The 26,428-nt window shown below is 43.1% G+C and overlaps 1 protein-coding gene across 1 annotated transcript in view; it reads left to right on the forward strand.

Moving 5' to 3' along the window:
* LOC310857824 (metabotropic glutamate receptor 8-like) overlaps positions 1-26,428 on the forward strand; it is a 302,996-nt gene that overhangs the window by 82,618 nt on the left and 193,950 nt on the right. The window contains exon 2 of the mRNA XM_083763751.1: positions 6,200-6,416. Within this exon, the coding sequence (XP_083619877.1) occupies positions 6,200-6,416 (217 nt within the window). The remainder of the gene's footprint in view (positions 1-6,199; positions 6,417-26,428) is intronic.

Raw genomic sequence — 26,428 nt, forward strand, 5'->3', positions numbered from 1 at the left:
TATATATATATACACACCAGTGCTGGGTGTCACAGGGACAATTTCCTGTATCAATTATTATACCCAGCCAGCTGAAAAAAATTGATTCCGATCAGATGGTATCAAAAACTGTCATTGGAATCCCATAGAGCCTAGAATAGAAAAAATGTGCCGTCAGCATAATTTACCAGAAACAGATTTTTCATTTCTCTGCCTGTTCTGTGTGTGTCCCTGGAGCTCTGTTTATAAGGACACACAGGTATTCTATGCTGAAATGGCTCATTAAAGCAGCCGCAAGGATCAAGACACGAATATGAAAGTGTAGCGATCAGCATTATCGCCAAATTACACGACTAATTACAGCAGCAACCCTCCCATATGTCACTGTCACCCTCCAGATGATTAGAAGTTTGGAATTTTTTCCCCCGCCATGTTTTCTTTGAGAATGTAATTGTTTCGTTGTATTCAACTCTGTGAACTCTCTCTCTGAGTCTCCTAATTTACCACGTAGCTTTATCACTGTTATACCATGTGTGAGTCATTCTTGTTGTTGTTGTTTCACAGTTCATATTTTTGAGTTACCAACAGGGGGCGCTGTTGTACAACTCACTTCAGACCGGTCTGATTTTTATATTGTGTTGGTGCCTACGCAGTACGCACGCAGTCAAATACACAGCAGGTCAGGAAAGTTAATTGAGAACAGATTCAGATGCAGATAGACCTTTGGGAAGTTGCATTTCTTGTTGTTGCCAACAATACAGAAATATCAGCAACTATGATAAGATAAGTGACACATGGCTATATTCTCCACACAATGATTTGATTGCAGTGCATTGAATGAATATTGTCACGATAAATGCGCAGAATCTCCATACGTCTGTCTGTAGTTCACATATCTCGAGAACCGCCCGACTGACTGAGGTCGAACTGGGCTGCGCACATCAACGTCGACCCCGCAGGGAGTTCCGCGCTCTGCGTCTGGTTGGTCGGATAGGTGGTTGTCCGGAACCGTCCATTCCGAACCAATATGCCCATACACAGCCATATATGGAGCTTTGGTTGTCCAGAACCAGCAATCTGACCCATGATGATAACAGGGATCTCCATAATGTACGTATGGGCATACAGTATAAGGGACAAGGAAAGACGGACCTTGCATGCCATATTGGCATATTGGCATGCAAGGTACAAGGACAGGTGGGGCATGCATTCCCATATTCACCATTCCCAAGTAGTATTAATAATGGGAGAATAATACATTATGAACTGCTATCAATATATTCCACTGAGTTTCAGTATATGAGTTATGTTTCGTTATGAGGTCTGGGTGTCAAATGAGCAGCAATCTTACATCAGCCTATAACATATACACGGTAATATCCTATAACGGGGAGAATATGTCCATGTGCAGCCTTGGAGACCACATATACGATCCAACCCAGAAAGATGGAAGAAGAGCTTTATATCGGTGGAAGTCAGAATGATTTATCTGGAAATAATTCACTTCATACAGTACGTTTCCCCTCGTGGTGACCCCCTATACATCTTAATACCATGCATGACACCTGGGCTACTCTCCCAATACAAATCCACCGCATAGGATTATTATTGTGATAAATGTGATGCATTTAGACACCGACTGGCTTGGCTCTATAGCGCCACCACATGTTACACTTACGTACTGTACTGTACATGCTTCTTTACTACCAAAGATATCTGCTGGATTGCTATATGCAACTCAGTGAGATATAAAGAAGAAAAATAGTCATTGTGGTTGTGATCTTGTAGATAGATCTGCTCATAAACTCATAAAATAGTGCTTAAATGGTTCATTTCTTCCAGAGAATGCACCCTGCTGATTTAGATGACACTCCCTTCTATCTTCATTAGGTCAGAATGAGAATGTGCACACATTGTAATGGGGCAGTTTGCTATATGGAATGAGCTGAGTGCATGTATGCTCCCCGGAGAGGCTGACCCTGTGGTTTTTTGTGACCCTGCCTGGCCTTTCCTCTTATGTATCACCCTCAGGCCAAAATGTCACGTTTGTAACTGGAGATATATAATAGGCCAATATTTGACCATATACTGGTGCCCAGGATGACCTTTCCAATAGCACCACCCAGCTGAAATGTCTTATTGTGTGTAAGTGGCAGCTATAAGGGGCTGTCATCATCCTCTGGGGCATTTTATCACCCTCTCAACCAGGGCAAATACAATATATAGCATGGTGGGGGCTTATCTGCGTTTGATACACCCCAGGGTCGAACATGTTTATGTACAGTGGGGAATTTAATCAAGTAGGGCGCTAAGTTACAAAAAACCCACAAAAATGTTAGAATATGGAGATAAGAGGTTCCTGCCCGACAGCCAGCCAAGATGTACAGTACGTGCATCGCATTTGATATTTGTGCTCTTTTCAAGCATATACTGTAGCTGTAGCTGTCAGACATAATTTCTGCCTTCTGAGCTCTTTGTTTCATCCCAGATCATTAGAATGCATTAAAAGTCATGACCTACTTACTTACTTACTTACTTACTTGCGCCACATTTCACCTTTTACCACTTGCAATACATTATAATCTCAATAGAACTTGATGATGTTTTGGGCGCACTTTACACTTGACTTTATTACCTTAGTAAACCTTTTCATAAACACTGTTTTCAATCGCTAGTTTACAGTCTTTTTCTTTAATGCGTTTAGTAAATGATTACTGTTAATGCCATTAATTTTAAAATGAATGAGAAAGTAGGGTATGTTTCTAGGCTTTCTACTGAGGGCAGTACTTTCTACTGCCCTCACTGTGGTTTCAGCCAAGAGCATTCATTTCTGTTTGCATTTCGGACCGGATATCAACCGTATTATATAAAGATGGCGGATTTGCTGCAAAATAGGCTTCATGTACGTTCTGTAGAAACCAATGAAGTGACGCTGTCCATTCCTTTTTACGGTCTATACAAAACACACATTACCCACTTCAGCCCTATATACAGGTACATTTTGGCCATTGGAAAATAGCCGATTTTTCTTGTGGTACTTTTTATGCCAATACTTCTGTACTTTTCTCAAGTAAATTTTTAATTCCGTACATATCAGAGGTCTGTCTGTCTGTCCTTTCCCCCTCCACTCTCTCTCCCCTTTGAATGCCAATGAGTGTGTGGAGCTCTGCCCTGTACACAACTGCCCTTTGACTGAAGTGAAATCAATCAGACCTTCAATCGTTCTCTAAAGGACCATTATCCAATCTTCACCGGGGCCTGTCTAGCTGTCTGCTAGTGAATCTATGACCCCGCTCGCCATCTTATCCTTAGCCTGCCTGTGTGTGATCCAGGCCTCGCCGTTCGTTTTCACTATAGGCTGCGATTCACAACCTTTTGAAATTCAAGGACACCCAGTATTTGAATTATGTATTTATATGTTGCTCTTTACACCACGTTTCCTCCCCAATGTTGTCGTTGCGCTATGCCAGTTGAGTCCTTCCCACACACTTTTTGTGTGTTGTTTACTTGCCAATGAGGAGCCCCCACCGGGAGGGCGTAGAGCCTAGTCTATTCGTCCTACTGCCCACAACACCCCTGGTGACAGTCACCGCCATCACCCCCCCCCCCAGCCTGTAAGTGTACGTGCTGTGACTAATATCAGCCCTCCGTTCGTAGATAGAGTATAGAGTCTACTCTATCTATACCGGATGCAGCGCAGTGGATTCAAACCCCCCGGGCTGCGCAGTGGTGCAGGTACTTTGCTACTGCATGTGCCGCCATACCCGAGCCCCTCAAGGATCCCCAGTTTGATATGCGTTGGTCCTCGGACCCCCAATTTACTTTAGCTATTTATCTCTGGGACCCCAGTGTACGGATATTATTAAACTTTGCTGTTTCATAACTTTGTTCAACTATTGATTCAACCCTCCGCATGGGGGTGTAACAAACAGGATAGTAATTGTGATTTAAACACACACCGTTATATTACTCAAACACACACTTCCTCCAAGTTGTAATAAGGCTCTCAAACATTCACTTATTTTCCGGCCATTTTATTACTAATAACTCATAACACACTCACACACGCACAAACATACTTCTACTAAACTTGTGTACAGTAAAAGCCCTATTTGCTTTGTCTGGCCCGTGTTTAGATATAGTTCAAATAGCTTCCACAACTAGATGCCCTTCAATCAATAGCACAAGATTCAGAGGTCGCGACTTCAGTCGCGTTAGTAGCATTAGGTAATAAACTGAAACACACAAAAGAAACACAAACACATACTATTAATTCACAGATCTAACGACTGCACAAGCGTATCACTATGACAGAGTATTTACCGTACTTATTAAACACATTATAAAAACTCACGCAAACGCCATGATCCTGCTTTGTCACATCGCTTACATTGCTTACGAATGAATAAAACGGGTCACGCGTATTCTGCATTGTCTCTGTGAGAGCACGCCTCTTCGACATCTGACACTTCCTTCCTCATGCAATTGTCATCACTTATTAACTTGTGTCCCACTAGTATGCGTCTTAACATTCCTTCTAGCAGTAGTTAGTACAACACATTTTACCCCCCAATTTACTGTATTAATATCTACATCCCTGAGATACTGTAATTGGTTGATAAGAGGATTTCTGTTCTTATATAACACAGAGTATATCTATAGGCAGTGAACTTCCTTAGTAACACTAACATCTATACATATACAACACAACATGTAGTTACATATATAAGCTGGGTCGGCACTTAATATTATAATGAGCCCACCACCCGGAATAAACGCGACACCCAGTCTATGCTGTAAACTATTTAGTGTTAATTTAACTCTCTAAAGTGTACAAATGTAACCAAATGGGTCCATTCGGTTCCATTTTGTACACTCTACAGAGTTAGACCCATACAAGTCCATTTGGTTCCCCATTGTGTTCCCCAGACCCGAGGTTGAGAACCGATATAGACCAGAGCCAGCTGACAAGACACAGCATTAGAGGTGACTGGGAAAGGTTAGGCGCCGTTCATAATATAGTCATGAATGTTTTACATCGACTGGATGGTCTATTATAATTTGGTTTCAAAATGTGTCGAGCAAAGCTCTTAGAAGGAGAAGAGTGCTTTATATCACTCTTCTTCTAATTGAATACACAATTAAAGTGCACGTTGGGAAATATGGAGACTGTTAAACTTGCAGACTGCAGTGCAGATGCAGCCTCTGAACTTTGGTGCGTACGCTATATAATTATATATGTAATTGGTGTACATAGCTTCTCGGTGTTGCTGGGAAATCTAAATAATGTCTGTGTTGTTCATAAACAAGGAAGGAAATGTGGGACATAATAACTATAATAAAACAAACCACACTAAAAAAGACATGCATATCTCAAAATCAAATTGCAAGGGTGCTGGATGGAGAAATTAGCCATACCTGCTGTCGTGAAATTGAAACTAAACAATCGGCACAACAAATGGCTTCCGTTATTGTTTTTCATCTGAAAGAGTGAAGAGGCTCTTCCTCAGAGTTATGTTACATACTGAGTCACCATCTTCTTCATATCCGTGTCATATCATATTTAAAGTAAACATGCATGCACATTAATATGATACGTCTGTGTGCAAGTGGTCAGATGGTTGGGCCATGTGCATTTTCAGAGCGTGTCTATTTAAATAATCAATCCATCGATTGTGTTCATATTTGTGACATTTGACTGAGGGACTGCCATAGGATTTTTTTGAATTTTCGTTTTTTTCATGTCTTATGAAAGCACAGAATCATAGCTTCAAATTGACATTGGTTGTTCAGTTTGACTTATAGAGTATTGTCTTGCAGAAAACAGCGAGTTGAGAAAACAGGCTTGAAAGGTTCACTTCTGTGGTCTCTAACATTACACCTAGCTACATGTTTAAGCATTTATTTCATATTTACATGCCAATTTCACTTTTTTCAGACATGCTCTAGTATGTGAAGAGTCTGCCTGTGCTATTAACTCATTTTTTTGGGGAAAAAAATGAAACACTTTTTTCTCCTCCTGGTGAAAAGCTAGAGTTTGCGCGATGGCGGGCTCTCAGTCAAATCTGGTCACATTTATTGGTACCATGAAGGGTATACTGCATCCATGGAGCAGCGCCCTGTTGGCCAGGTGTAGGTAATCAGTGCTGATTCCACCTCAGGGCACCCCTCTGTGGATTCGTCTATAGTATACCTACTAACACAAATCCTGTCTCCACAGATTCCCCAGATCAGCTACGCATCAACGGCACCAGAGTTGAGTGACAACACGCGCTACGACTTCTTCTCCCGCGTGGTGCCCCCCGACTCATACCAAGCTCAGGCCATGCTGGACATCGTCACCGCCATGGGATGGAATTACGTGTCAACGTTGGCCTCCGAGGGGAATTACGGAGAAAGTGGCGTTGAGGCTTTCGTCCAAATCTCCAGAGAATCGGGTAGGTGCGGTGCTTGGTTTTGCTTTTGTCTTCTCAACTTAACACTGTAGCTTCTAACTTTCTGACCGAACAACGGTGTTTGGATGTTTGAGGCGTGCTATGGTATGGGTGCTCCACCTCGTAATCCTCTCTGGATTTTGCAGCATGACCATCCTGGCCTTTATAATAATTATAACCAGAGTTTGTATTGGGGTGCAGTGCAGCTCTGTGGGTTGCAATGTACGCAATTAGCTCCTGCATTGTAAGTTAGTCAATTCTGTGACAGCACTGAAAAATGCACGTTTGTTTAAAATCTATAGACCACCTACACTCCTACAGAATAGATTCTACAAAATGTTTTCCTTTGTGCTTTCCTTTGTGCACAGTTGTATTTGGGGCACACTTTATTTGACTGTCTGTGTCCCTTTTGTGTCGTAGAGTGTGTTGATTGTCCTCCAAAGCCTATAGTTCACACCAAAGACAAATCTGTCTAATAGTAGACAAATCTGCTGTCTGGAATTGCGTGATAGCGAAAATGACGTTGGTGACCATACCTCCATTTCATTGATTCTCTTGTCCCCCAATACAATGGAAGACAGCCAGCATTAAAGAAAGAGAGCCCGACGGTCGCTAACCGAGCAGCCAAACGATTCTTCCTTGAACAAGTCATCTGTGTGTTGCTATTACCCTCTAGTGTGATCAATTAAGACAACATTAGGTTTGGAGAGGGGGAGTGGAGAGTGGCGAGGCTGTTACGAGCTAACATTTCAACACGGGTGCATATAGAGTGCACAAGCAATATGTTGACAATGAACAAGATAACAGGTAATGTAATTGATTCTCCAGGTACTTACTCATCGGGTATACTCTGTCCCCCGTCCCCTATCCACCGTGTCGTAATTAACCCCCACGCTTTCGGCATTTCAGAGTGCCTTTGATGAAATTATTATTGCATGCTCGCGGGCCCTGCCATGGACATGTGCTCGCACATTAATTACATTGTAATTGCCCGCATTGGAATTCATAAGCCGTAACATGTATGTCCGAGATTAACAGCGAGTAGCGCGCTGTAGCCTCGGGCCTTTTAATAAATGAGTCCAAGTTTTTCCGCTGCGGTGTAGAGAAGACACAGAGGATGCCAGCCTGTATAATCACCCAGGGTCCCAGTGCTGCCCGGGCTCAGCTCTCTGAAGGCTCTCCTGGATCAATCAGAACCTGTGATTGGCATCCCACCTTCTTTCACACGCAACGCACCGCATTAACTGCTGACTGCACAGGATGAGAGCGCTGATAATATGGAGCAATAGAGATTTGGAAGAAGAAAATCTCCCCTCTCTCTCTCTCTCTCTCTCTCTCTCTCTCTCTCTCTCTCTCTCTCTCTCTCTCTCTCTCTCTTTCTCTGTGTCTCGTCTGTCTTTCTCTTCTCTCCCCTCCTTCTCTCGGACTCTACACCCTCTCTCTATCTCTGTCTTTCTCTCCTCCCCCGCCCCCCCTCTTGACTTTGAGGTTGCCCTTCAGTAACTTATGGTTCTTTCACATAAAAAGTGGCCGCAACTTCAGAAAATTTCTAGTAGAAAAGTAAAGAAATAAGAAATCCTCCCCCATGGGTTGGCCTGTGGCTACTGGCGCAGGTGCAGTAATGAGCTGAGACCAGGCTTTAGTCCATGTTACGCAATAGGACTTTACTTACTTACTCTGACCCATTTTGTCACTTTGAACTGGGGAAAAAAAATATATTGTGTCATTATTGGCTTGAATGTTAAAAAACATAATAGTAATCACATTAAAAAAAAATAGCAGATCTGGAAGCTCACATCATGCCTCATCCTGACACGTTTTGAGTTTGCAGATGTGCTACAGTATGTTCACTGTTGCAGCCATGCGACACAACCAAGGAGGTGTATATAACAAGAGACGGTTGGGGAAAAAAATACCCTTGTATTTGGATCCTCTGTCTCTCAGGTTTTGTTAGCTCCGTTATTGGCTGAGTGGGATTTCCTCGCATATAGAGAACCTTCTCCCCTTCCCGTCTGTCAAACAATGTCAGCCTCCGTGAAAGAAAGAAAGAAAGAAAGGAAAGGAAGAAAAAAAAAACCTTCAGCGAGCCCTTTGCTAATCCCAAAGAAATACAGGGGTATTAGCGGCCATCCAATTAGTGACTTAACTAACACAGTATAATACAAAAGCAACATCGATAACGCCTATAGCCCTCGCACAAACAATGGGGTGTAATCGCGGCCGATCTCATTTCACTCCCCACTAACCCCCATAAGAGTTGATTGATCCCCATTCTGATTGACGCACACACAGAGAGAGAGAGAGCAGTCTGCAACGATTTCCAACCCCTTCCAAACAACTCAACGTTATGAATCCATCTCATGTTTTTACTGCGGTGGAATGCTGAGCTCACACACCCGTTACACTCTCCATAATAATAGTCTAATTGAACAAACAATCAATCACTGATATAGCTGTCGTGCGTGCCAGGGTTCGGCACCTCGTCTGATTGGCATCCGTCACTGTGAAAGTCTGATCTACGCGTTATTGTTACTACGGTGCCGCGGGCCGCAAATAATCTAATCTACAAGCCCAAGACGCGCTGCATCGTGAGCTTGTAGAATGGCTATGTTTGGGGCCGTGACACTGCGATGGGAGCAGAGACGTGCAGAGAATGTTAGAGAGGCAGAGTTTTCTAAAAGGGCATAAAACAACTTAAGTATAATCAAGCCTATACTGGAGGTTGTATTCATGCAACGATCAGGAGAGTAATAACAAAAAAGAAAATCAATTATCTTGAATGCTGCCTTCGGGTACGGCCATGGAAAGAAAGGCAATGGCATTTTCATTTCTTTCACCGTAATATAGTAAATGCTGCATTGGTCTGGAGAGAGGGCATGCACTTTTTAACACATGCCGTGAAAGGGCATGCAGAGCCTTTTGATTGTACAGATACTATAACATTCTTCTCGATACGGATGCTGATACCCATGACTTGCGTATCGGACGTTACCGAGTACCATTCCGATACCACTGCGTACCAGTGTGTAATTTTACACAAGACTGTGGTTCTCAAAGTGAGGTCCAGGGACCCTCTGTCTGGGTTCCTTGAGGAGGTTCCATATAGACGCTTATAGGTCGGTAACGGTGAGAGTCTACTCTTGATGTTAATGAAGCACGAAACCACTGTTTCTATGAAACAGCCATTACTACAATGTCTACATATTTACCTCGCCTCGCAAAACAACAAAATGTAATCTCTATGTAAATGGCATCCGCAGCGCTGACCGTGAAAAATGAGCGTAATATAAGGCTTAAAAGAATTCTAATTATGCCGCATATGGAACGGCATGAAGGAAAGAAGGTCTTTCTTCTTCTTTTTTTGTCTGAGAAGCAGTTAAAAGCAGGCCTCCACACCTATACCGTATTATTGCCACCCAGTAATGAACGCGCTTTCATCTCCGACCATGGCGGTCGTCTCACAGGATACAAAGTGATGATATCTGCTCATCGCTATAGCGCTATGTAAATGGCCATCCTTAAAGCAATGCATATTAATCATCTCGCCTTGTGAAGTGAACTCTTAATGTGTTGCCTGCACGATCACTCTGCCGGGGGGGTCGGCCAGCCTCCCATTGTTGCCTCACAATGAGGAGAAGTCTATAAGGATAATGCCTCCATAATTCCCTCATTTATACTTTGCCGCGCGCCGGTGTTTGTGCGCCCGGGAAATAGACGATCCACAAGCCCGCTATGTGTGGCCTGGCAACCCATGGTGAGCTTATAGATCGTCTATTTCCTGGCACACGACTAAGTTTAAAGCACCCTTAGGCATCGCGGGGCATCGCGACTGGTGAGAATATGATAATGTTCATGTGCTGAGAATATGGTAATGTTGTTGCTGAGTGTGGGTATCTCTGCATACCTTTTCATGTCTATAAGTAGTATAATGCATAGATTTCTGGACACTCATGCATTTTCATGGGTGGATGTTGATCACGTGACATTCAGAGTCAACACTCCGCGTGGAGATTGAAGAGTGAGTGAGCGATATACAGTAGGAAGAACATAATTATTCCTCTATGAGGCTGGATGGACTTTGTCAGTCTGTTTTTTGCTACTGTATACAAATAATGGCCTATTTAAAAATAAATAAAAATAAATCTGAACCAAAACAAACTATGATATATTGGGCAACGCCACCTGACTCTCTGTGACTCAGTAGCATAGGGCAAGGCCAACTGACTCTGTGACTCAGTAGCATAGGGCAAGGCCAACTGACTCTCTGTGAGTTAGTAGCATAGGGCAAGGCCAAATGACTCTGTGACTTAGTAGCATAGGGCAACACCAACTGACTCTCTGTGACTTAGTAGCATGGAGCAACGCCAACTGACTCTCTGTGACTTAGTAGCTTGGGGCAAGGACAACTGACTCTGTGACTCAGTAGCATAGGGCAAGGACAACTGACTCTCTGTGACTCAGTAGCATAGGGCAAGGACAACTGACTCTCTGTGACTCAGTAGCATAGGGCAAGGCCAACTGACTCTCGGTAGCATTGCAGCATAGGGAACGCCAACTATGTACATAAACCAAGGTATACATTTCAAGAGCGAGAGTAAATATCCACCCTAAAACGTCTTCTTCCACACTGGGAGGAAAACAGCATCTGAAAGTTTGATGGGATGCATTTTTACATGGCAGTGCTGTGAGCACTTTTACATTGCATCTAATGAGCGGTCGGTTTCTTTTGCCCCCGATCAGCGTGCCATACAGGTTCTCATCAGTGTGACGTTGTCTGTAAATGTGTGTATTATTCATTGATGTTGTCTTCTTGTTCTGCACCAGGTGGGATGATGATAAAGGTGTCTATCTATCAATCATGCAGCAAGCAGACACATTGTTGTGAGGAGTAGTCTAATAGGATGGGTGTTCAATACCACTTCTGACCACTAGTGGCGCTAGTGAGTAAATTAATGCATGAATTATGCAAATTAGTAATTAATGTATGCATTAAATTCTTTACATTCCATAAATTATTTACATTCCATAAAATCATATTGTATATAAATATCATAATTACAATTACCATATGATTTGTTATTATTAAATAATAATAAACTAATAATAGTTTTTCATGACAGTGAGGGTGTGTGTGTGTGTGTGTGTGTGTGTGTGTGTGTGTGTGTGTGTGTGTGTGTGTGTGTGTGTGTGTGTGTGTGTGTGTGTGTGTGTGTGTGTGTGTGTGTGTGTGTGTGTTTTAAAATCTGCCCATCTCTCCCTCTATGTCCCATGTAACATGTCCCAAGCCTACAGACATGCCGTCTCCAGGTGTGAAAAAAGAACAATAGAAATGCAGATGATGCTCGGGGGTGAGGTGGGGGATGGTCTCTAACTCAGGCAATCATGTTTATGGCCAGGGCACTGTCGAAAAGTCGTTTGAAGTTTGGTGAGGTGTGAAAAGAAACAATAGAAATACAGATCCCGCTCTGGTGGGGTGGGGGTCCTTATCTTTGAAGTGCCAGGTGCCACTTGTAACTTGTAAACCCCCCCTCAAAAAACAAAACGGCCGCTGTGTTAGTATGTGTTAATTAGATGTTAAAACCAGGGGTGGGGGTCCTTATCTTTGAAGTGACTTGCATGCATGATGCATGAGGGGGCCATGGGTGAGGGGGTCCCTTATCATTGAAAGTGACAGGTGACAGCTGACAGCAGCTGACAGTTGACAGGGAAACACATGGCTTTTGTTATGGTTTAACCCAGCATTACAATTTCCAGGGGCATATATACGTTGGTGTAATGGGGTGTACAGTAGGTGTACACTATTGAGTACAGGTAGGGGGAAAATAAAAATAACTTTTTTAATTTTGTTGTAAGGTTTCTTTTTTTTGTATTTTTTTTTGTATTGTTATTATTATTATTATTTTTGCATGAATACATTTTAAATGTTTGCATAATTTTATTCATACTTTTTTATTTTCCCCCTACCTGTACTCAATAGTGTACACCTACTGCACACCCCATTACACCAACGTATATATGTGCCCCTGGAAATTGTAATGCTGGGTTAAACCATAACAAAAGCCATGTGTTTCCCTGTCAACTGTCAGCTGCTGTCAGCTGTCACCTGTCACCTGTCACCTGTCACTTTCAATGATAAGGGACCCCCTCACCCATGGCCCCCTCATGCATCATGCATGCAAGTCACTTCAAAGATAAGGACCCCCACCCCACCAGAGCGGGATCTGTATTTCTATTGTTTCTTTTCACACCTCACCAAACTTCAAACGACTTTTCGACAGTGCCCTGGCCATAAACATGATTGCCTGAGTTAGAGACCATCCCCCACCTCACCCCCGAGCATCATCTGCATTTCTATTGTTCTTTTTTCACACCTGGAGACGGCATGTCTGTAGGCTTGGGACATGTTACATGGGACATAGAGGGAGAGATGGGCAGATTTTAAAACACACACACCCTCACTGTCATGAAAAACTATTATTAGTTTATTATTATTTAATAATAACAAATCATATGGTAATTGTAATTATGATATTTATGATATACATACAATATGATTTATGATTTTATGGAATGTAAAGGATTTATGGAATGTAAAGAATTTAATGCATAAATTAATTACTAATTTGCACAATTCATGCATTAATTTACTCACTAGCGCCACTAGTGGTCAGAAGTGGTATTGAACACCCATCCTATTAGACTACTGTGAGGTTATGAATATTTAATTTCATCAGGTTTGGGGGGAGTGGGGTTCTCTTCTAAAAAAATAATAATTCATTGTTTAAGAACTCCAGTACGATACTGTGTTACACAATAGCCTCATGATTTGTCATATGTTTGATCAGTGGTGAATGTTTAAGTATGTAGAACTATATCTTGGTCTCTTCGATTTTGACCACAAATCTTAAAAGGACCACTTTTCAACCCATCTTCATATAATGGGTCCTCGTAATGATCATGATAAAATAGCAAAAAAATCTACTTTGTCTGTGTCTCATGGCTGTGGGAAGTTCAGAAACCTGTCCACCAGTGACATCATCAATGGGGAATCCAAGCTAATAGAAACGGCAGGCTTTCTATTCCTGAAGAGTTGCAATGGGGAAATGGAAGCCATCGTTCTCACGGAAATTCAAATCTAAATATATTAAAAAAATAATCATGAATAAAATAAAAATCTGCCTAACGATGATTTCACTGGTGGACGGGTTTCTGAACTGCCCACAGCCCTCCTATGAGACACAGACCAAGTAGATTAGTTTTTTATCATGAACATTGAGTTATATGAAGATAGGTTGAAAAGTGGTGAAGTGGTCCTTTAAGAATCTTAAGAATGGTAATTGGATAACAATTGTTTTGAAACTTATGCTAGATGTGATGTTTACTTTGTATCCTAGTTTATTTGATAAATGTGGCACTCTACTTACAAGTTATGTGACTGCTTACCTTGTTTGTTGAATAGAGTTAATACTTATCTTATTCAAACAAGTCTACGGAAGATATCTATCATATCTACTGTATGAAAAACGTGTAATATGCAACACATTTTTGTACAATAGTGGGGGGTCCTTGCTTCATCTCTGTCTCGGCCTAGGGGTCCTTGACCTGAAAAAAATTAACGAGAGTAGCGCTTCTTCCTCCTGTTATAGGACACTGTGTAGAATCTAGATCTCATAGCAGTCTCCCCCCCCCCCCCCCCCCCCGACCCTAGGACCCACAGGGATCTGTCTTAATGGCTGGAAAGATCACACACTGGAACGAGTGTCGCTATACTCTTGGTCTCCCTTTGAAGTTCTGTCTCCATGGCAACGGCTACCAAGGTCTACCGGTATAGGGATATATAGGGGAGGAACATGGACACGTCCTAGGGACACATGGACACGTCCTATAGGGACACATGGACACGTCCTATAGGGACACATGGACACGTCCTATAGGGACACATGGATATGTCCTATAGGGACACATGGACACGTCCTATAGGGACACATGGACACGTCCTATAGGGACACATGGACACGTCCTATAGGGACACATGGACACGTCCTATAGGGACACATGGATATGTCCTATAGGGACACATGGACACATCCTATAGGGACACATGGACATGTCCTATAGGGACACATGGACACGTCCTATAGGGACACATGGACACGTCCTATAGGGACACATGGACACGTCCTATAGGGACACATGGACACGTCCTATAGGGACACATGGACACATCCTATAGGGACACATGGACACATCCTATAGGGACACATGGACACGTCCTATAGGGACACGTCCTATAGGGACACATGGACACGTCCTATAGGGACACGTCCTATAGGGACACATGGACACGTCCTGTAGGGACACATGGACACGTCCTATAGGGACACATGGACACGTCCTATAGGGACACATGGACACGTCCTATAGGGACACATGGACACGTCCTATAGGGACACATGGACACGTCCTATAGGGACACATGGACACGTCCTATAGGGACACATGGACACGTCCTATAGGGACACATGGACACGTCCTATAGGGACACATGGACACGTCCTATAGGGACACATGGACACGTCCTATAGGGACACATGGACACGTCCTATAGGGACACATAGACACGTCCTATAGGGACACATGGACACGTCCTATAGGGACACATGGACACGTCCTATAGGGACACATGGACATGTCCTATAGGGACACATGGACACGTCCTATAGGGACACATGGACACGTCCTATAGGGACACATGGACACGTCCTATAGGGACACATGGACACGTCCTATAGGGACACATGGACACGTCCTATAGGGACACATGGACATGTCCTATAGGGACACATGGACACGTCCTATAGGGACACATGGACACGCCCTATAGGGACACATGGACACGTCCTATAGGGACACATGGACACGTCCTATAGGGACACATGGACACGTCCTATAGGGACACATGGACACGTCCTATAGGGACACATGGACACGTCCTATACAAATAGGACCTATAGGGACACATGGACACGTCCTATAGGGACACATGGACACGTCCTATAGGGACACATGGACACGTCCTATAGGGACACATGGACACGTCCTATAGGGACACATGGACACGTCCTATAGGGACACATGGACACGTCCTATAGGGACACATGGACACGTCCTATAGGGACACATGGACATGTCCTATAGGGACACATGGACACGTCCTATAGGGACACATGGACACGCCCTATAGGGACACATGGACACGTCCTATAGGGACACATGGACACGTCCTATAGGGACACATGGACACGTCCTATAGGGACACATGGACACGTCCTATAGGGACACATGGACACGTCCTATAGGGACACATGGACACGTCCTATACAAATAGGACCTATAGGGACACATGGACACGTCCTATAGGGACACATGGACACGTCCTATAGGGACACATGGACACGTCCTATAGGGACACATGGACACGTCCTATAGGGACACATGGACACGTCCTATACAAATAGGACCTATAGGGACACATGGACACGTCCTATAGGGACACATGAGCCCGCCTCCCCATTCCTCTGACCAAGACCAAACCACCATCTCTTCATTTGTTACACACAGTCACACACACACACAAGTCTGTCTAGCATCAAATGTTGGATGAGTGAGAACTTTCTCAAGCTAAATGAGGACAAGACAGAAGTTCTCATAATCGGTTCTAGTGAGCAGAAAGAATCAATATTAAGCAGACTTGGCAACCTGACTGTAGACAGTAACAGTACAGTAAAGATCCTGGGGGTTATTATTGATTCAGAATTGAATTTTAATTCACACATTAATCATGTTACCAAGATTGCCTTTTTTCACCTTAGAAATATTGCACGAATCAGAGCCTATGTGTCCTTGGACGATGCAAAAACGCTAATCCACGCCTTTGTTTTTTCTCGGCTTGATTACTGCAATGCACTTTTTTCAGGACTGCCTAAGAAAACAACTGACAGATTACAACTTGTCCAAAATGCAGCAGCCAGAGTTTTAACTAGAACTAAGATGAGAGAACATATTACTCCAGTTTTGGCATCACTGCACTGGCTTCCGGTTGTTTTTAGGATTGATTTTAAAATAATTTTACTTGTCTATAAAGCTCTCAATGGTCTCGCACCTTCCTACCTACATGGCTGCCTGCCAAAATATGTCCCAAACCGCCCGCTAAGGTCTTCCACTGCTGGCCTGCTCGCTTTGCCTAAAAAAATGGCAACTAAAAAATACGGGGAAGCAGCTTTTTGCTTCTACGGGCCATCGGTATGGAACAAGCTCCCACTGTACCTTCGTCAGGCAGCCTCTGTAGACATTTTTAAAGCTCAGCTCAAGACCCACTTCTACAACATTGCTTTTAAGTGATCTTATATATATATTTTTTGTTATTCATGTCCTCACTGTATTGCATTACTGCTTGTTTTTTAATGTCGTTGCCTTGCTTTTCTTTTATTCTCCATTGTTCTGTAAAGCACTTTGAGCTGCATTTGATGTCATGAAAGGTGCTATACAAATAAAGTTTTATTATTATTTTAAGTATATAACACAGTACAGCACCAGATAATGGATCAAAAGTAGCTCTTAAGCAGCGTCGCCAGTGGACGTGGTATTGGTCAGAAGAACGGGGAGGCGGGTGGGTGCGGGGGAGCGCAAAGTGAAGTGGTATTGGAAAAATCACACCCGTGTGAACTGAGTGGTGCAACTCCCCTCTCTCCCCCCGTCTCTCATTAGCAGGCAACAGTGCAGCACTATCTCTCTCTCTCTGTTTCTGGCACAACAGCACCACTTTTGCCCCTACTGCTACTCATAGTCACACACATAGGTTAACTACACACACATAGGTTAATAGGTTAACAGTTTAACACGGACATTGCTGTTCCTTGGAGTGGTTGCACCACTCAAAAAGTGTATCGCGTCCTAGGGACAGACAGACAGACAGACGGACGGACAGACAGGGAAAGGAACCTTGTGATATTCTCCCCCAGAGCGAGATGTGTGTATATATGTGTGGGTGGAGTGGAGTGGGGGGAAGGTGAGCTTCATAAAGCCAGGTTAAAGTGCACATTGACCTGCAAACCTCCAGGGTGTCGAGAGAGTGAGTCGTCTCTGTATAGAGTGGAAACCTCATATGTCCAAGAACCGTTGTTTCTCAGGACATGGAACGACAGACGTTCAGAAATATTGAAAATAGCCGTCACAACGTGTCGCGCTGTGAGCTTGTCGATCGGCTACTTTCACTACTTTTGCTTGGCGCATTAAGTATCGAAGAAAATAAACATAGGTTTTAATATGGAGATATGCGGGGTTTCTGCCCGACAGAGCCAAGAGCTGAGCTTCATGTGTTGTACCTGCACTGGAACAAGTACTCTGATTTATACTGTACATGTTATGCAAGTAAAAGTAGCAATACCACAATGTAGAAATACTCTGTGCAAGTACAAAATCTGACTTTGAGTAAAAGTGCAATAGTATTGGCATTGAAATGTACTAAAGTAAAATTACTAAAATCCAAATTGTAGAAAAAATATAAAATATAATAATAATAATAATAATAATCTTAGGAGTTCAAGTTCTGTCTGACCTTTGATCGGCTATTTTCGACTGTTTATAGTTTATAGGATAATCCAGATCTGAAATGTTAACTACTAAAACTGTGAAATATTAGTTGGGGTGAATAGCCGGTCAGATATTGAACAGATTTGTTGGAGAGGGAAATAGGCATCTTTGGTCAATGAAATACATAGGGTTGGCCCGGAAGGCTGGCATAGCTGTCTGGGCACCTACTGTAGGCTGCGTGTCGCAGGTTTGAGTCATGATCCCAACACCCCTTTCCTGTCAGTCTGCTGTTTATCTGTCAAGAAAGGCTGAAAACACCAAAAATATATCTTAAAAAAAAGAAGAAATATGTTGGGGTTTAAACGGTTAGATGCTACAGCGAGACGTATCCTTAAAATCAGTGTTTTTCTCATTTTTTGAGGGCACCAAATATCCACACGTCCCACGTGGGCTCTCAGCCTGTGATCAGCCACACGTTGTTTTTCCACCTCCTGACTGGGGCAGTTCAGTTCAGTTGCATCTATACTGAATGGACATACTGTAATACAGTTTGCCGCGGTTCAACAGATTGAATCATGTTGTGCTATTCACTGTGGACAAACATTGACACTGTGTGACTTCCACTCATTTATTGCTTTGTGGCTGGCGGGACCCCATAGCTTCTAAAATAATTTCATTCGGGGTGAAGTCAACATTCATCTGTGAAAGCAAAAAAGGTATCCGGGATTGAATGCACGACCTATCCAGTGGCACCGCGTTTTCCCCCCCTATGTTCCCCTCTCGCTCTAAAGCAGCACCGCATTTGCTATTCGTTTCAGCTTTTGCCCCCCGACTCTGAAAGCACTTTACACAAAAAAAATGTTAAGCGTACAGGCTAGTCCACTGGAGCAGAACGGAACAGAGCAGAGAGGACACCCGCTGCGGTGGAACCAATGGGGGAGGTGGAGAGGCAGCGCACGCACGCACACACACACACACACACACACACACACACACACACACACACACACACACACACACACACACACACATTTTGAGTTTTCAAATGTATAAACAAACTTTTGAAAATAGATCACAATGTGTCGCGAGTTGCAGATCGGCTATTTTCAAATGGCCTAAATGTATATATCGGCTGATTTTGTTAATGTACGCATTGTAATCGAATCATAATCAGTTTTCAAATAATTGTGGTTGAGTACAATGCCTCTGAGATGTAGTGGAGTGGAAATAAAAGTATTGAAAATTGGAAACTTCTACTTGGGTATTACCCAGAAATACCTCAAAAGTTTAAGTATGGTACACTTTAGGCCACTGCAGTGCACACACACACACACACACACGCACAGTGCACACTGTGCTGCTGCAGGTGCTTTTCATATGGGCCTCGCAGACAGTAACATCAGTGTCACTTTCACATTGATTTTTAAAAGAGAGAAACCTCATTATTTCAGCACTGGGAGTAGTTAAGGTTACGGACGGCCAAGCAATTATGGTCTCAGAAGATAGATGGGGGTAGGTAGGTAGTCTCGCATGGCCAGACTATTTGCTCCCACAATTTTCAAATGGAAGTCATTATTATTTATTTATACTAGAAGCAACTGACTGAAAAGGCTTAAACTGTCCGCGCTGCTCCAGGTCTTCTACTATTACTACAGTATTGTCCCTGTAATGCACCGGACTAGCCGCTTCAGGCTTGGGGCGCGTTGGTAGATTCCCTCTGTTCTGTTTGTAACAATTTACACTGTATTTGGAGTCTGTTCAGAACAAAACATAAATCAATCATAGAAAGAAAGAGAAGCGACCTCTCTATTTTCATTATGGAGACTAGTAAAGGACAATTATCAAGCGAAAAGCCAACTGAAACACTTCAAACACACACAATCAAACTCAAAACAACACAGAAAACCCAGAAAACCCACCATGTTTAATGTGTCTTCAGAAAGGTGTCGTAACTCTCATAACCATGCATCACAGTGGATATAATAAGGACGCCTTGAGAGCAGAGAATGATGCTAATAAGCAAGAAAACAGTGTGTAATGCTGTTTGTTCTGTTGTTGTTGCCGCCATATGCCTCGCTCTGAGTTGATGGTGATGAATTGCATCCATCAGTACCATTGATCATGGGATATAACCTTAATGGTGTCCTCTGCTCAAGGGAGGGTTTTGGCAGTAAAGTACATAGCACCAAAACGTAAGGCGACTTTACCACCAAACAACGATCAATCAAGCACAATTATACCTCCCCAGGGGGACAGTGGCAACTGCAGAGGCAGTCGCACCACTATACGCTGCTTATGGGAAGTGTCTCCAATGAATTGATAATGTTTTGTTGCACTTAGCAGGTTTATGCCGCTGCTACATCATATGGAGGGTTGGTATTGTTGCTGTTGGGCAGAAGCCCGGTATCTGCATTCTCCATAATGTTTCTCCATGTTTAGTTTATTGTTTTGTCCTTGCCCCCTGTACAAACTGTAACCAGCCCATCAAGGTAAATTTTTGTCTTTATTTCTTTATTTTTGAGTGGTGCAACCGCTCCAAGGAACAGCAATGTCCGTGTTCACCTATGTGTTGGTTCACCTACCTATGTATGTGTTCATGAGCACCAGTATGAGTACCAGTAGGGGCGCTGTTGTGCCATGCAGAAACAGAGAGAGAGAGACAGTGCTGCACTGTTGCCTGCTAATGAGAGAGAGAGAGGGGGGGGGGGGGGGGGGGGGAGGGAGGGGATAACTCGTGGTTCACCAAGTTTTTACAACCAATTGGCCATGGACTGTAAAGTCAATATGAATTCTACAGTAGCCTATATCCATTTGAACAATTGACTCGTACTATCTATATTGAATGAACGATTGACCATGCACTGTAAAGTCAAAATCCTCTTCAGTGGGCAGTATAGATTCTGCATAATACGATATCTGTATTAATTATGAGTTTATCTAAGGTCATCTCACTCTAGAATCACCTAATGGTGGCGCCATTTCCATGGCGTAAACACAGAATAAATCATTCTACTCGCAAAATAATACCAATTGGTTCGTGCATCTGTCTGTCACAGACTCACGGTGCAGCTGCAGGTCCACCCCCGGACCACCCATTCAGGCCTGACCTCAAATTAAAAAAAAAATCTTCTAAATAATCCAGTTTTCTGATATAAATATTTTCACGATTTTTCAAAAATAGCAGACCTACAAGCTTGTAGATCTGCTATTTTTCAATAGCTAAATTATAACAATGTTTGAAACACCAAAAGGGGTTCCCGCCCAGAATGGGTTAAAAGGCAGCCCTTCACCGGAAGACACCATTCTTGTCTTTTTCTGTGCTCTTTCTAAGCAATAAGGGTAGTAAGGGCGATTCTCTCGCTCAATTCACTTGATACACTAAGGTTACTGAAGCAACCCAGAGTTAGTAAGAGTAAGTAAAAATGGCTTCCAAATCCTTAAACTTATGTTGCTATATAGTGGTGCACAATCCATTTCATCTTTCACCACACCCAAACATATATGTATTTCACCGCAGACCTAACCTGGCTCCGTCAGATTGAAGAAGCTTGCTTCACACTCGTTTCACAAACTACTTCCATCTGGGACCACTGTAGCCCAATCCAATCGCAATCCAGAAAACAGCCATGCAACAGCCATGCAACAATGTTGTGTCATGAAACCATGTGACTCCCATTAGAAATGCATTGAGGCGGCCATAACACGCAGGTGTGAGGCCTTAGATGTAATATTAATATTCTGACTTGGCAATGTCCCAAGAGATGGTAAATGGATGAACGATGAATATGTATAGGCAAATGTAAATAGTTAATCGCAAAAGCGATTGGAAATTATCCCAAGTTTGAATTTCCACACACATATTTCCACTTGACTGTGTGTAGGTATAGTAGGTGAGAGAAAAGGATTGACAGCTTCATTCCATATCGCAGAGATGGGTTTGATTAATTCATTATAATGCGATCACATAATCCGGAGGGAATGCTTTGTTGTGGTGCTTGCTATTGAAATGCACTCCCAATATCCTCCTGATGCTTTCACTGACAACATAACTGCTATTCAGCCATCAGTCATGATGTCATTCCATTCATCTGTGAGCTACTGTGTCTTCCCTTTGTTTTAAACTTATACAGTGTACAACGATATAACAATCTGTCATGGTGAGAGAACACCGCCAGACACCCATACTCACTGAAGCCCATGTTGATTTCGGCGACTAAAACTAGGACGAAAAATGTTCCTCGACTAACTTTTTTCACTGACGAAAACTAAATGGAAACTAAATGAAAACTAAGCTACGATGACTAAAACTAAGACTAAATATACCAACAATTTTGTCGACAAATAAAAACTAGACTAAAATGTTAGGAAGGGACTAGTGGACAAGATATCCAGATCCAGAGATAAGCCATTTTACACTTTGTTGCATGCGGAAAATAGAAGATCTACTATCAAGCTCACAACGGGTCATGCTGCGACGCGAAAATTAATTTAAGTCGACTAAATCATCTGCCGATTTAGTCGACTAAACTCTTATGATATTTAGTCGACTAAAACTAGACTAACCCTAACACATTCCACGACGACGACAGGCCCAGGAAATGAATCCCAATGCATTTTTCCCATAGACATTTCAAAAAGTATTTATTTAAAGACCTTTTAAGCGTCGTACGAAGCCAACTCGAGTCATGACAAATCATGACAACACACACAATATTTTGGACCAAACAAATAATTACATAGGAGAAAAACAACAAAAAAAGTATTGTAACCTGACGTTTTTTTCTACTTAATAAGTCTTTGTTTGGCCCGAGAAATTGTGACTTGTCACGACAAGAGTTGGCTTTGTCCGCGGAGTAAACGTCTTTAAATAAATACTTTCTGAAATGTCTATGAGGAAAATTAACGGAGAATCCTTTCCTGGGCCCTCTATTGCTCGCTGAAAATAGCCAGTCTACAAGCTCACAGCGTGCCGCAATGCAGATTTGAACCCGGGTCTCTTTTCTGTTCCACTTACCTAATAGAGCCTGCCTACTTGCTCTGCGGAGAATTTGAGTTGAGAAACCAACCTACTGTATGAAGTGATATTGTATACTCTACCATACAGATTGGACAAAATAACATTTTATTCACACACACAAAAAAACAAACATAGAGTTTCTAACTAGGTATATATTCCTATAGTAATCATTGCTATATAAGTGTTTGTTCAGTTACAATAAAGGTCTCTGGCTCTGCACACTGCTGCACAGCTTTCTGAATGTTAGAGGCCTTATTCCCAGTAATTCTGTTGTTTTTCGGAAAAACACATCCAGTGTGCAAGGACCTCAAGGTGCCTCCTTTTCTCTTATTTGATCCAATCATCCAATCAATCCAATCAGGAGAGAGAACTCCTACTACCGGTTACAGGATTAACAAGTGAAATTGACACAAAACTAAAATGGCAGACAAAATTGCAATTGGAACACTGCAAAATTGAAGCTGACAACATTGTCCTTCTGGGGTTCTCTCTCCTGATTAGTGTCAAATTGATATCCTTATTTACATACCCTTTAAGAATGAGGCACAGCCGCAGGTGGATCAGGTGGTAGTGGGACACAACGCACATAAGGAGAGCTGGTGAAGATGGAAGTTTGAAAATCTTGAAAGGTTAAAAAACAAACACAAAAAAGACAGTCAATCTAAATCCTAATAGGATTGCCAGGGTTGGGGGGGGGGATTTTATTTTAAAAAGCATTTTTTTATTTTCGTACAACTCTGACAGCTCTGGAATACGGAACAGGGTTAGTTCAAACGTGCTGGTTTCCTGGGGCGTGAGACTATCAATTCCACTTGGCACGATATTATGTAATTGCCTCCCGTAATCCATGACAGTTTATCCCTGCCAATGAGGTCAGTGACTCGCTTGCCTTGGGAAGGACACTTCTTCTGCTGTCATGTGCCAGGGCGTCCCAGCCCGCTTCTGTAACGTTTTTAACCGCTATTGACATTTCCATTTGGAACTATCGCGTCCCCACCGAGAAAAGGAAGTAGAGCTTTATTACATAATTAATCTGTGGGGAGATATGCTCTTACCCCCAGGAACCTCTTGGTGTGAATGAATGAATGGATGGTGAGAGAGAGAGAGGCCCCTTGAGTCCCATATACCTTACTTCGGGTCCAGGTGGTGGAAATTGATTGTGAACTTTGTTGATTAGAAGCGGCTCAGTGGAGTGTAGCCGGGAGCGTCGTGTAAAAGCTGATTTCCATCAGGGTTAATGAACACTGCATGGGCTGAGCCCGTTGCTGCTGCTGCCTTCTGCCCAGGGACCTACAACCAGATAGAAATGCTGTCCTAGCTTTGTTCTGACATCACAGCTAGAGGGCAGGTATGTGTCAGACATTTTATTCTTACGGCACTGTTTGAATGCACTATTACTATGAGCTCGTATGAGCTCTTCTTAAACCGTTTAAACCAGCTATTTTTCTCATGCCGGGGCCACAAACAACCCTGGAGGACCCTATATACTGCGTTCCATTTATCCCAGCCGGATCCATTTATTGACCATTACAATAAATGTGCTCTGAAAATGCACACGGCCCACCCATCTGCCCACTTAACACGCGGTTATTCGCGGGTCAGATGGCTGTGGGCCATCATCCGAAACAGATTGGGAACCGCTAAATAGCCCATATGCTTGTAGATCTTTGTACATGTTGGGCACACCGGTGGTCGAACCCGTGAGCTTCTGATTACCGATGCGAGTTTGCGGACTCGCCAACACCTCGACAACTCGAGACTCCTGGACAGCTGCCCTAGATTGTGTCTAAGGTCATGTCTCACCTATAGACACAGGAACTGACACAAATTAAAAATGTCCCCTGAGCAAGAAGGCAGGCTCTTATTAGCTCAATAGTAAATAGTAAATTCCAGCTCTTGCGTAGGAAACTGCATTGGTTCCAATCGGGGGTAGCAGAGGAAATTACGTCAGTGCAGCCTTAACCTACAACAAGCAACATTTTCACACGGTGTGTGAAGTTGACATTTAGAATAGAAGTGACAGTTGAAGCTGCAATACTCAAGACGTATTGCATTTGTTTCTAGTAGGGATGTATTCTCTGAGGAAGGAAGAGTCATGCTGTGTGTGCTGCTCGATAAAACGCTCGCTCTTGACCAAAAAGGAATAGACTATCTACTAATTGAGTACTACCTCTCCACTGAATGTGTGCAACTCCAACACAATGGATGGCATTGTAAAAGGGATTTGTTTATGTTATAGGGCTTTGATGTGAAAAGCAGGTTGATGCTGCATGTGCAGTAGAATTCCAAGTTTAAATGCATGGCATTGAATATCCAAGCTGCTGTACAGTAGTTGGCCATGAGAAATATAGTGTTGTAGCCTTCTGCACTGGCCTATACTCATCAATCAGTGGACCTGTACGAACCCACCGTATGTGTGCGTGTGCGTGTGTGTGTGTGTGTGTGTGTGTGTGTGTGTGTGTGTGTGTGTGTGTGTGTTTGTGTGTGTGCCTGTGCGTGCATGTGTGTGCGACAGCAGAGGTCCCATGTTTCATGCAGTCAGGTTGACAGCCTGCCAGCTCCACAATATGATAAATAGGAGTCCATTCAGTGCCGATTAGCCTTTCTGTGAAGTACAGCGCCGTCTGCCCAAGTATAAGTACAGCCGTCTGCCGAAGTATAAATACAGGTCGACAGCTCGGCCTGTCCGACAGCACCTTCCCATGTACAGGCTAGCAGCCCCATGGTCACCACCGAGAGGCTTTTGTTGTCTCAGCAGATTCCTTTATTTGCACCCTGTCTGCTGCCGTGTGGTGCAATCATAATGCAACATTATAATCAGCGATTCAAGGATTACACAGTAAAGTCCAAAGACTTATTTCCACTGGGGTCCTCTCACACTGAACTGAACAATACTTTAAAATACATCACAAATACATAACGGTACATATACATTAGTTATTGATTATAGCAGTGGTTCACTTTTTTTTCTTGCATTGAAAGGATGGGTTCCTTTAGATCTGAGAGGGGGTTCCCATAAATACAACATGCAAATACACAATATACATACACGCATGCACGCACGCATGCAGAGAGACGTAAAAATACAGTTGGCTTGCTCACCATTTCCCACCCACACCGCCAGCCCTCCACTCATTTTCAACCAAAGCATATAGCTAAAAAACATCGCATGGATGCACCTGGGACGTATCCTCATGTGATGTATCCCAACGTAATCTGGGTTTCGGGTCTCGCAACATCATACCCGTCATTCGGGTGACCCAGCAGGGGTGATCACGTCCAGACTTACGTCCCAGTAGCTACAATCGGGAGGATTTGGAAGACGCGGCTACAATTCCCCCATGTTATCTGTGAAGGCCAATGGCAACCAAGCGCTCTACCATAAACCTCCGTTTGGCTTAATAGA

Source organism: Protomyctophum parallelum (genome assembly GCF_964188405.1).
Source record: "Protomyctophum parallelum genome assembly, chromosome: 4".
NCBI lineage: Eukaryota > Metazoa > Chordata > Actinopteri > Myctophiformes > Myctophidae > Protomyctophum > Protomyctophum parallelum.